The 10,364-nt window shown below is 66.7% G+C and overlaps 4 protein-coding genes across 4 annotated transcripts in view; 2 read left to right on the plus strand and 2 right to left on the minus strand.

The window, feature by feature from the left end:
* Window positions 1-162: 162 nt before the first annotated feature.
* Window positions 163-2,627, minus strand: CHLNCDRAFT_57213 (hypothetical protein; the record flags this gene model as incomplete). Its single annotated transcript, XM_005849716.1, has 10 exons — window positions 163-390; window positions 432-588; window positions 770-842; window positions 944-1,051; window positions 1,210-1,289; window positions 1,378-1,478; window positions 1,615-1,785; window positions 1,919-2,062; window positions 2,178-2,240; window positions 2,363-2,627. The coding sequence occupies 10 exons, from the start codon at window positions 2,625-2,627 to the stop codon at window positions 260-262; spliced, it is 1,293 nt and encodes a 430-aa protein (XP_005849778.1). The 3' UTR covers window positions 163-259.
* A 183-nt stretch (window positions 2,628-2,810) lies between these two features.
* CHLNCDRAFT_57214 (hypothetical protein) lies at window positions 2,811-3,883 on the plus strand (the record flags this gene model as incomplete). Its single annotated transcript, XM_005849449.1, has 2 exons — window positions 2,811-2,978; window positions 3,054-3,883. A coding segment is annotated over exon 2 (825 nt), but the record flags the coding sequence as incomplete, so codon positions are not given.
* A 1,872-nt stretch (window positions 3,884-5,755) lies between these two features.
* On the plus strand, window positions 5,756-7,353 carry CHLNCDRAFT_21069 (hypothetical protein; the record flags this gene model as incomplete). The annotated part of the gene is made up of 6 exons (XM_005849450.1): window positions 5,756-5,902; window positions 6,220-6,353; window positions 6,516-6,663; window positions 6,778-6,855; window positions 6,958-7,079; window positions 7,206-7,353. 6 exons carry the CDS (start codon window positions 5,756-5,758, stop codon window positions 7,351-7,353), a joined length of 777 nt encoding a protein of 258 aa, XP_005849512.1.
* Window positions 7,354-9,740: 2,387 nt separating this feature from the next.
* Window positions 9,741-10,364, minus strand: part of CHLNCDRAFT_142847 (hypothetical protein) — a gene marked incomplete at both ends in the record, with an annotated part of 841 nt that continues 217 nt past the window's right edge. Inside the window, 3 exons of the mRNA XM_005849717.1 lie at window positions 9,741-9,819; window positions 9,981-10,096; window positions 10,262-10,348. Coding sequence (XP_005849779.1) covers window positions 9,741-9,819; window positions 9,981-10,096; window positions 10,262-10,348 — 282 coding nt within the window. The remainder of the gene's footprint in view (window positions 9,820-9,980; window positions 10,097-10,261; window positions 10,349-10,364) is intronic.

Raw genomic sequence — 10,364 nt, forward strand, 5'->3', positions numbered from 1 at the left:
CTCGAGCTGCACAGAGCTGTAGCGACCTTGATTGGGTGCGGTGCTGAAGTGAAGCGAAAGGGAGGGAGCCCGTTAAGAAGTCTTCTCTCGACCCCATCTCGAGAGGGCGTGACGTAAGGGCATGCTGTAGTGCTCGCAGTTGGCCGCGGCGGCCCGCGTTTTAGTCATTTACACGGCAGCACACAACCATTGCCGATCTGCAGCTTGTCAGCTGAAGAATCCTGCAAAGCGCTACACTCGCTAGTGCTTCATCTGGCCTTCAGGCGGCGGCCTTGGCGGCGCCCCCACCAAACAGTCCCATGCCTCCAGTCAGCAGCGCCGTCGCCCAGGCCCCCACCACGTACGGCAGCATGGGGCCCCCTTGGTTAGCCGCCACCATGGGGCCCAGCACTGCAGGGAGTTGGGGGAGCACGGCGGCGTGGACGGTTGACAGCTGAAGCAGCCCGCAAGCACAGGGGACACCTCGCCTCTTGCTGCCGCTGCCGCTGCCGCTGCCTTGCCTGCCAGGTGCCCCAGCGCGGCTGCCATGACGCCGGCGTTGAGGGTCTTGGCCACCGGCTCGTTCAGGCGCCCACCATCCGCCAGCTTCTGCGGCAGGCAGGACACACACCAGAGCGGTACCCACTGGCAGCTGGCCGTTACGCTCCGGCGGTGGTGCCACACAGCATCAGGAGGGGTCCAGTTGCATGCATTGCCAACTGTGCTGCCATGCGTGGCCCCTGCAGCACCCTTCCTCCCCCCCGCGCCTTGCCTTGAGGCTGTACGTCACCGCGGGAGCCACAGTCATCAGGCCGCCCCCCACGCACTGCCACCAGAAGAAGGTGTCCACTCCCTTGACAAACCTGGGGTGGGAGAGGCAAGAGTGAAAGGGTCACAGCGCAGGGTGAGGGGTTGGGCGCAGCGGGCCAGGCCAGGCAAGCGGCGGCAGGCTGCTGGCACCCACCCGAACACCTGCGCCAGGCTCATGCCCGGCGCAAAGAGGTAGGAGGCGCCCGCCAGCGCCAGCACGGGAGTCAGCAGCGAGTACAGGCCGCTTTGCAGCCCGGTGATCCTGCAGGAGGCCGGGGGCGGGGCCGCACAGGTTGTACGCGGTGCCTCAGATACCAAGCACGCGTCCAGCCAAAGGGGAAGGCACCCCGCGCAGCGAGCATGATGCCGGCGCTGGCTGGCTGGCACAGCTCCAGTCCGTGGCAGCTGCCGCCGGCTCACTTGAGGTGGTCGGGCACTGCTCCGAAGTAGCTCTTCACAGCCTCCCCCACCTTCAAGCCCCCGTTGGTCGCCACATAGTGCTGCAGGCAGGGAGGCAGGGGCAGCCCCTTGGCAGCAAGGCCAGCTTGCCGGGAGGACAGCCGCAGGGGACCAGCCCGCTACACGCACGTTGTAGGGGATGAGGAAAGTGGTGCCCATGACGGCGGCGCCAGACAGCAAGGAGGTGAGGGTGATGGAGGGAGAGTAGAGGGCGTGCAGGGCGATGGCGCCTGCGGGCGAGCGGGGTGGGGGGGCCAGGGCAGCAGCCAGGCTGGCAGGGTGGGACTTATGATGCCTGACGGCAAGCAAGCGGCCGAGCTGGGCACCACAGGGAAGCGTGTGCACACAGGTCAGGCTGGCGCCCACCCGAGGAGAAGCCCATGAGGCCCAGCTGCAGGCGGTGGGCGGTGGGCGAGGCCAGCTGGCCGCCGTCGGCCAGCTGCCTGAGGCCCAGCGAGGCGGCGCCGCCCACGCCCGCGCCGCACCCCAGCAGCTTCACCAGAGCCTGGGACTCAAAGCCCTGTGGCAGCGCGGCGCCTGCAGGGGCAGGGCGGGGCACGAGGGCGGTGCGGTGGGGACGTGCGCGCTGGGGGAGCCTTGGTCGGCACCTGCCCCTCCTCAGCGCCACCACGCCGCCACCCAGCGTGTGATCACCCTGCGCTGCTCTCACCCGGGAAGAAGAAGTTGGCGATGGCGGTGGGCGCCAGGAAGCAGGAGGCGGCCAGGCCTGCGTGCGCCGCGCCCAGCAGGGAGTAGCCGCCGGCGGCGCCGCCAACGCCGCTGGGCCCGCCAGAGGTGGGGCGCCCTGCCTCCCCTGAGGCAGCCAGGGGTGATTTACCAATGGTGTGGACAGGTCGCTCAAGATGGGCAGCCTGTGGCTGGCGGTCCAACCACAGGAAGAGACACCAGGAGCAGCAGCGGCGGCTCACTGGCGGTGGCGTCGGGGTTGTTGAAGGTGCTGCCCTGCTGCTGTGCCGCCATCAGCCCGGGACCTGCACAGAGGCCGCCATGGCAGGCGGGCTAGGAAACGACATCCCGGCCTTGGACCGCAGCTGGCCACGCTTCAGCGGGGCGAGGCTCCAAGGTTCCTCGCTCAGCCGGCCGGCTGCCCCACCCGTGTGCAGCGGCCTGGCAGCCCAAGGTGCTGCGGTGCCAGCCTTGGAGGCACCCTCCTCGTCCTGCTCCCTGCCGCCAAAGGCGAAAGTCAGCCGCGAGGCGGCGCCACCATACCCCTCCAGCAAACTCCTCCAGCCGCCACCCCTGGCAGCGGCACCGGCCTGCTCTGCCACAGCGCTGCCGGGGGCGGCGCAGGCCAGGGTGGCGGAGGAGCGCAGTGCCAGGCCTTTGCCCGCCCTGCCCAGCGCCCTGAGATGCAGCATGGTGTTCCTTGTGGCTGGATGGGGTTCTTAATCTGGGGTCAGGAGATGGTGTGTGGAGGCGCGCACTGGTCCACATGGGCAGCTTCTCCCTTTCTTCCGGCGCGCGAAGCATGCAGAGCAGGAGATGGCCGCACGCAGAGCAGGGCGATTTCGCGCGTTTATTCCTCATTTCAATCATAATACATCGACCGGCAGGTCTGCGCCTCATTATCACCACTTCAAAGTGTTGCCCGTGTTGACCGTGTTGTTGCCCACAGGTGCCAGTGGCCCCATCTCAGCGTCTACAACTCAACGCTGCACTTTCACCATATCTCCGGGAGTAGATAACGAGTTAGATCAAGGGCAGGGCAGGTGAGGACCAAGCTCAATCACAAAGCGCCCTCCATCATCCGTCTGATGGCGCCCCACAGAGCGCAATTCTTGCAGGCCCGATGCCGAGGAACGTAGATTTTGGCGCCGCTGGCACGGGGGTGACAAGCTTGGAGATTGCCAGGAGCCGCCTGCAGTCGGCGGCGGGCGCTGCCATTCCTGGCGCGGGGACAGGCATTGCGCTGCAGCGGTGTGTGCTCGAGTGGTTGGTTGAGCTTGGGGTCAAGGAAAGTTTTGCCGGAGGCTACCAGCTACATGCAGTGAACGCAGCACCGCTAGGAGAAGCAGTAGTTGCAGCAGTGGCAGTCAATGGCCAGCTTCGAGCGCTGTACAAGACCCCTGGCTACACAATGGCGCAGCTACTTCAGCAGCTGGTGGAAAAAGGGCTGGCAAAACTTACCTTCAGTGGGACAACAAAGTACGCGGCGGCACTGCCAGGGCCCCTGGTGCAGCAACTGGTGGCAGCCGAGGTGGGAGCAGATGCATCACGGCGTGACGTGCAGCACACGGCGGCTGCATACAGCGGCATCAACGGCCGCAGCACGGCATCCGTGGCAGCTCCGGCTGTGCGAGTAGACCACATGCCCACTGTGCAGATGGTGACTAGTGAACAGCAGGCGGCGGTGGCCGTGGCGCGCCTGATGGCTGCCAGAGAAGTTGCAATGGATTGTGAAGGGGACCTGGAGCGCGGCGGCAGCATCGCCCTCATCCAACTCTTTGCCCTGCCAAGCAGCCACGGCATTGCTGGCAGCAGCAGCGCCCCCAGTGCTAACGGCAACAACACCGCGGCGGCTGCCTGCTACGTGTTTGACGTGCACGCCATGGCAGAGGGCGAGCGGCAGGGGGCGATGCGCAGCCTGGCACGCCTGCTGGAGAGCCCCGACACAGTCAAGGCACGGCTGCCTGGCACCCTGTGCTTCATCTGGCTGATTGTCTGATGTGGCCTAGCCTACATGACCGCTGTGCCTCACCCCGCCGAGCCCCCGCCTGCTTGCAGGTGCTGCACGACTGCCGCAGCGACTGCGAGGCTCTCTTCTACTTGCACGGCATCCGCTGCGCCGCTGTCTGGGACACGCAGGCAAGCAGGGGCAGGGAGCGAGCATCCATTTGCCCGGTGGTTCTACCTGCTTTTCCATCCCCTGACCTTCCCCCGCTCCCACTGCCTGCAGGTTGCCTTTGGGCTGCTCCAGTTCCTGACGAGCGTGGGCAGCGGCAGCAAAGGTGGGGTCAACGCCCCGGTGGGCCTCAATGCTCTGCTGCAGCAGTACGACCTACCTCCAAACCCATTGAAGAAAGTGATGCACGCACGCATGGACCGCGAGCCGCACCTATTTACACGGCGCCCGCTAGAGGCCCAAGTGCTGAACTATGCAGGTGGCCTGCGTACCTAGGGTGGCTGGGCGGGCATGGCGGCCAGGGCAGCCACAGCCGTGAATGCTGACCAGGTCCTTGTGACTCCGAAAGCTCTGCATGATTGGCCACACTCTCCAAAGCTCTACATTTGCCATCTTCCCACTGCACTGCTCTCCCTCTCCGCACCCTGCCTTGCAGTTGCAGACGTGTGGCAGCTGCTGCCGGCCAAGGCCTGCCTGGAGGCTGACCTGGGGCCCGCTGCGGCGCTCAAGGTGCCAGACCTCAGCCTGGCCTACTCTGAGTGGTGCCTGGATGCAGGCGACCGCTCCTGCGGCGTGGGCTCCTCCAGCTACGCAGCCGCGGTGCGCCTGCCGCTGGGCCAGGACCTGGAGATGGCCATTGAGCCGCCAGACTACAGGCCCAGGTAGGCGGGCGGGGGTTCCTGTCTGTGGGGCAGCGGTTGCCGAGCAGGTTCATGGATGGGGGTGCAAGTGCTCGGGCTGGGAACAACAAGGCGATCGCGAGGCGGGCACGACAGCAGGCAGGATGAGCATTTCAGGGGAGTAGCTAAGAGCTCCCTGAAGCTGCCTGCGGGTCTCGCCCGTGAATGTAGTGTGGCCCCTGCTGTGCAGGTACACCCCAGCTGTGCCCGCGCAGGCTGCAGATGAGGAGGACGAGCCGCCGGTGGCCCTGCCGGCCGAGGCAGCAGTAGTGGAGCCCTGCGGTGCGGCGGATGACCCAGACACGCGCCTGGTGCTGGAGCTGTTTCCTGAGCACATCCGCGCCGCCATCGTGGCAGCGCTGCGAGCAGAGGAGGAGGCCGCGTCGGCGGCAGCGCAGGCAGCAGCCACCGCTGCTGCCGCTGGCGGCAACAATGGGGCGTTGGCGGAGGCTGAATCTGCTGACGCCGCCGTCACAGCCAGCGCCGCGGAAGCGTACAGCGGGGGTGTGCAGATGGTGGAGGCGGTTGTGGACCGTGGCCGGCCGCTGCGCGTGCGGCTGAGCAGCGGGACGGAGCTGGTGCTTGAGGAGGAGCTGAGCGTGGAGGTGGGCATGTGGGGGCAGCGTGCTCCTCCCTTGCGACTTGTGGTGTGGCAGCAGAGCAGGCTGGATGGATCTGCTGGAATCTGCTACAACCCACCTGCTGCAGGATGCCCTGGACTTCCTGGCGGCGGCCAAGGGGCGGCTGCGCCTGGGCGGGGGCGGGAAGTCCACGGCATCCTACATGGGGGACTTCCTGGCGGCGGCCAAGGGGCGGCTGCGCCTGGGCGGGGGCGGCGCGAACCTGTTCTACGCCGACAACCGCACCGGTGCGCCTGCGCAGCGAGCTGGTGGCCAGCTGCCAGCGCAGCGGGGGCACTCCGCCGTGGGCATGCATCCCGAGTCCCGCCGCTTGACATGCCTGCATGACGCCCCCCCACACCCCGGCGCACGCAGGCATCCCGGGCACGCTGCACCGCGTCAGCGCGATGCGGGACAGGCAGGGCGGCATTGCGGGGCTGACGTACCGAGTGGGCAGGCATGTGCCAGGTGGGCCGCCCCCGCCTGCTGCAGTACGTCTGCTGCGCATGCCCAACATGCCTGCCTCATTATCATGTGACCCACGCTACTGCTGGACTTCCGCACCATGGATCATTCAGTCAATACATCCGCCCCCTCTGCCCGCAGGCGTGGGGCGGCTGGTGCTGGACATCCTGCACGGCCTGTCCCGCGGCCATGACGCCACAGGGCACGAGGTGCAGGACGCAATCTCGCCCTCCCTGCTCCTCCTGGTGAGCCAGCCAGCTGGTGTGGGTGTCCCGCTGTGGGGGCAGAGGACGATAACGGTGCAGTGCAGCGGGCATTCACGGGGCGGTGGATATATACGCAGGATGGATGCGTCGCTGCGTGCGCCCATTCATCTTCTTCTTGCTGCTGCTGCTCATCCATCTTGCAGGGTGGCCCTGGAGTGGGCAAGACAACGTTGCTTCGGGATGTGGCCAGCCTGCTGTCAGACACGTTCAGGTAGGGCCCTGGCCAGGGATGTGGGGCTTGCATTGCAGCTCCAAGTGAGAGAAGGACTTGGCTGAGTGCATCGCTCAGCTGCTCGTGCAAGGGCATGCCACAGCTGCTCCCAGGCAGCGATGTGCCGCCAGCTGCACGCCACACCGATTCCCTCCCCTGCAGCCAGAAGGTCGTTGTTGTGGACACTTCCAACGAGGTGGCTGGGGACGGCAGCGAGCCACATGCCTGCATTGGCAGCGCGCGCCGCATGATGGTGCCCTCCCAGCAGCACAGCGTGATGATCGAAACAGTTCAAAACCACATGCCTGATGTGAGCTTCATCGTGTGCAGCCAGAATGGCCAGCACGCGATCTGGCTGCTGGCACAGCATGCTGGCACACAAACTTTCTGGGGCGTGCTGGCACTGACTAGGCATCTGGTGCAGGTGGTGATTGTGGATGAGATTGGCACTGCGCGGGAGGTGGAGGCGTGCCGAAGCATCGCGCACCGAGGCGTGGTGCTGGTGAGCCCGCAGCCTGCACAAGTCCTGCACTGCTGCGCAGTGCGATGCTCCCACCTGCACTCTCGCCCATAATGCCTGCTCTCTCGCCCATAATGCCTGCAGGTGGGCACCGCTCACGGTCGCAGCCTCAAGGCGCTCATGCGCAACCCAGACCTGAACGGATTGATCGGCGGCATCCACCAGGTCACGCTGGGAGACGAGGAGGCACGGCGCTCCAACCACGGGTAACAAGCTGCGGGCTTGGTACCTGAGGCCGCCTCGGTGCTGTGCAGTTGTGGCCGTCCATGCTGGGGATGTGCCGTTACCCCTTCGCTGCGATGGCTCCCTGCTGCCCACTGCCCTGGCAGGAGCAAGACGCGCACGGAGCGGCGCGGCGAGCCCGCCTTCTCTACCCTGGTCGAGGTGCTGAGCCGCAGCAGGTGGCGCGTGCACATGAGCGTGGCGCGCAGCGTGGACGACATGCTGGCCGGCAGGTGGGAGGATGGGGAAGTGGGCTGATGGGATGTGGGGGGTGCAGTCGGGGCTGCACCAGGCATATGCCCGGTGCGCCACATGTCACCACCTGCTACCAGCAGCACCACCAACTTGCTCGAGCATGTGTGCCCGCAGGGAGCCGAGCACTCAGCTGCGCTGGGTGACGGGGGACGGGCGCATGATGGTCAGGCTGGAGGGGCAGCCGGCTGGCGCCGCGCCCGGCAGCGGAGACATGCGGGGCGCTGTCAATTACGCTGCCAGCCGGCTCGGCCCCAAGGGCGCCTGGTTTGAAGCCCTGCTGGACCTGGCTGCTCTGTACTAGCACAGTGTTCTATTTTGCTGCCTGTGTGCTACATGTAACTCAACATCCGTGATTATTTTAGTAATACATTGGAGCACGGCACAGCGCTGTGCAGCGCGTCGCCAGGTCACACCAGATTCCCTCCCTGTACTTCTCCCAGACACCAGCCGGCTTCCTCACTGTCAGTCTGCAGTCTGGTATAATGCACAGAGCTGTGCTGGGACTGGCGGGCCGCACAGGCCGCCTGCCCCTACTGCGTCCAAGGGGTCTGGCCACCTGCAGGCCTGCCTCATTGGCGGCAGAGAAGGATGTCCAGTAAGTGTCCGGGGCGCATCCTGGTGATGAGCAGGGGACGCAGCAGCCGTTGAGGCATCACCGGCCGCGGAAGTCCCCTCTGCTCTGCCCACCCGGCAACGCTGGCCTGCCCCTCCCATCCCCGCTCGCGCAGGGGGTTCAGCAGCCCGGGCAACAGCGGCACCTCCCAGGAGATGAAGGAGGTGGGGCGCCCGGACGTTGTGAAGATGAACGAAGAATGTGAGGGGATGGCAGCAGCAGGTGCGGCGCTGGGGCGCTCCCCAACGCATACCGACTGATGTGCTGGTTCCCTCGGCGATGAGTTCCCGGCTGCTCCCCTGTTGCCTGTTCTGTGTGATGCAGCCGTGCAGATGCACCACTTTAGCGAGAAGATCCGCTTTGACCAGGGCTTTGAGAACCCGCAGCAGGCCAGGGGCGCCGCCGCCACGCCCGGCGACACCGGCAGCGGTGAGGACGAGCGGCCAGCTGGCGGCGCCTCGTGCCTCTGCTGCTGTGCACACATGCGCGCTGTGTTGTACACCGCCCCTGTCCTTCCATTGCTGCTTCCTGGCCGCCCTGCAGCCCAGGCACTGTCGGAACGTTCGGCGCAAACGGCTGAGGGGCAGACCCACGGCGCGCTGCACCACAGCCCCGACACACTGCGCGCCGCGCGCCCGCGGGGGCCGGGGGAGTATGTGGATGCCGCCTCCGACATGCCGGAGCCCAAGCCGGGTGAGCGGCACGCCTGTGGTGGGCTGGAGGGCCGCGCAGCTGTGGTATGTTGGGGGCAGCGATTTGGTGGCATCCGTCCTGCGCTGGCCTGCCCAGGTGGCACCTGTCCTGCGCGTGCTGCAGTTGCGGAGGCGGCTGCCGTTGGCGAGGATGTGCTGCCCGGCAGCAAGCAGGGCACCATTCCTGGCCAGGCAAGCTGCTGTTACCCTGCAGCAGCTCACCCGAGCTTGAAGCATTCAAGCCCAGCTCGAATTCTGCCTGGTGTTTGCCTGGATGCTGCGCAGGGGCGAGGCTTCCACACATCTGCCTGGGCTGCCCAGCCGGCTGGGGAGGAGCAGGCACCGGGAATTGACCCCAATGTGCAGTACACGCCGCGGGAGCAGCCGGTGAGGCAGCCATCCCATTGAGCAAATTGTGTATGCCAGAGGTGCCGGGCATGGCCCTGCCCTCCGCTAGATGCGATGCCCTCTACCGCAATGCCTGCCTGCATGCAGGGTGGCGAGGACTTTGATGCCAGCGTGACCCCCAAGCCAGACACCCCCGATGAGCATGCAACGGTGGTGGAGGCTGAGCCTGGCGGTGGTCTGTCTGGCGTCGCTGGCGGCAGCAGCGCCACCCAGGGCCAGGCTGGCACGGGGCAGGAGGGCAGCGGCAGCGGAAATAGCCCGGGTGGGTCCCGGCTGCCTGAGCCTGGTTATGGCGGGTCCGCCAGCCGCCAGCCGCCAGCCACCAGCGAGGCTGGCGCGTGTGCTGCTGCCACCTCGCAATGCAAGGCATGTGCCTCTGTGTGCAGGAGAGGATGAGGTGATGGAGGCGCGAGTGTGCGACCCGGGTGTGGGCGGCGTGGCAAGCTAGCCGTGTACTAGAGAGTGGGAGAGGGTGCTGCAGCAGAATGGGGTGGAGGCTCCTCAGATAAAGAAAGAACAGAGAGAGATTGATGTACCCGCCAGACTCCCTCCCCACCCAGCCCAATGCGTGCGCTGCTTCGGTTACAAGCTGCTGGCACTCATGGGATGAGGTCAACAGGAGGCCAGGGTTCGTCGAGCTGCCGCCCGGAGGTGGGAGGCAGGCCCAGGCGTGGCGATCAGTCGTCGCGCCGCTGCTTCTTGGCCACCCGCTGCTCCGCCTTGCCCAGCCCCACATACCGCTTCTTGCGCTCCTCCCTGCGGTGTGTGGCGGCGGCGGTGCGTGAGGGTGGGTGGGTGGGTGAAGAGGAGAGAGCGCCAGCGGGCCTCCAGGCAGACCAACACATCGCACGAGCGCCGCGCTCGGCAACACGGGCAAGCCCAGCCCCCGCCCCTCACTTGTTGCACTGCGCCTCCACCACGCCTCCACCGCCTCTGCCTTCTTGGCCTGGCTCGCCTTCTGCCGCGCCCGCTGCTCCCGCCGCGCCGCCGCCTTCTGGTTGCGGATCGCGTTCAGCTGGCTGATCAGGGACACCTGCGCGGCTCGGGCGGGGTGGGGGGGGTGGGGAGGGGGCAAGGAGGGGCAAGGGGAGGCCTGTATGTGAGCTCGGGCAATGCGGCCCCACGGCCCCGCGCCACCCCATCATGCACACCTCCACCACCACACACCACACGCCACCACGTGCGTGCGCCGCCCCACCTTCTTGCGCTCCTCCGGCTCCAGCACCACCGCCCGCTTCTGCTCCAACGTCTTGCGCTTGCGCTTGCCCTTGAAGGGCAGCGCAGCCTGCGGACAGGCATCG

This window comes from Chlorella variabilis (assembly GCF_000147415.1).
Source record: "Chlorella variabilis unplaced genomic scaffold CHLNCscaffold_5, whole genome shotgun sequence".
NCBI lineage: Eukaryota > Viridiplantae > Chlorophyta > Trebouxiophyceae > Chlorellales > Chlorellaceae > Chlorella > Chlorella variabilis.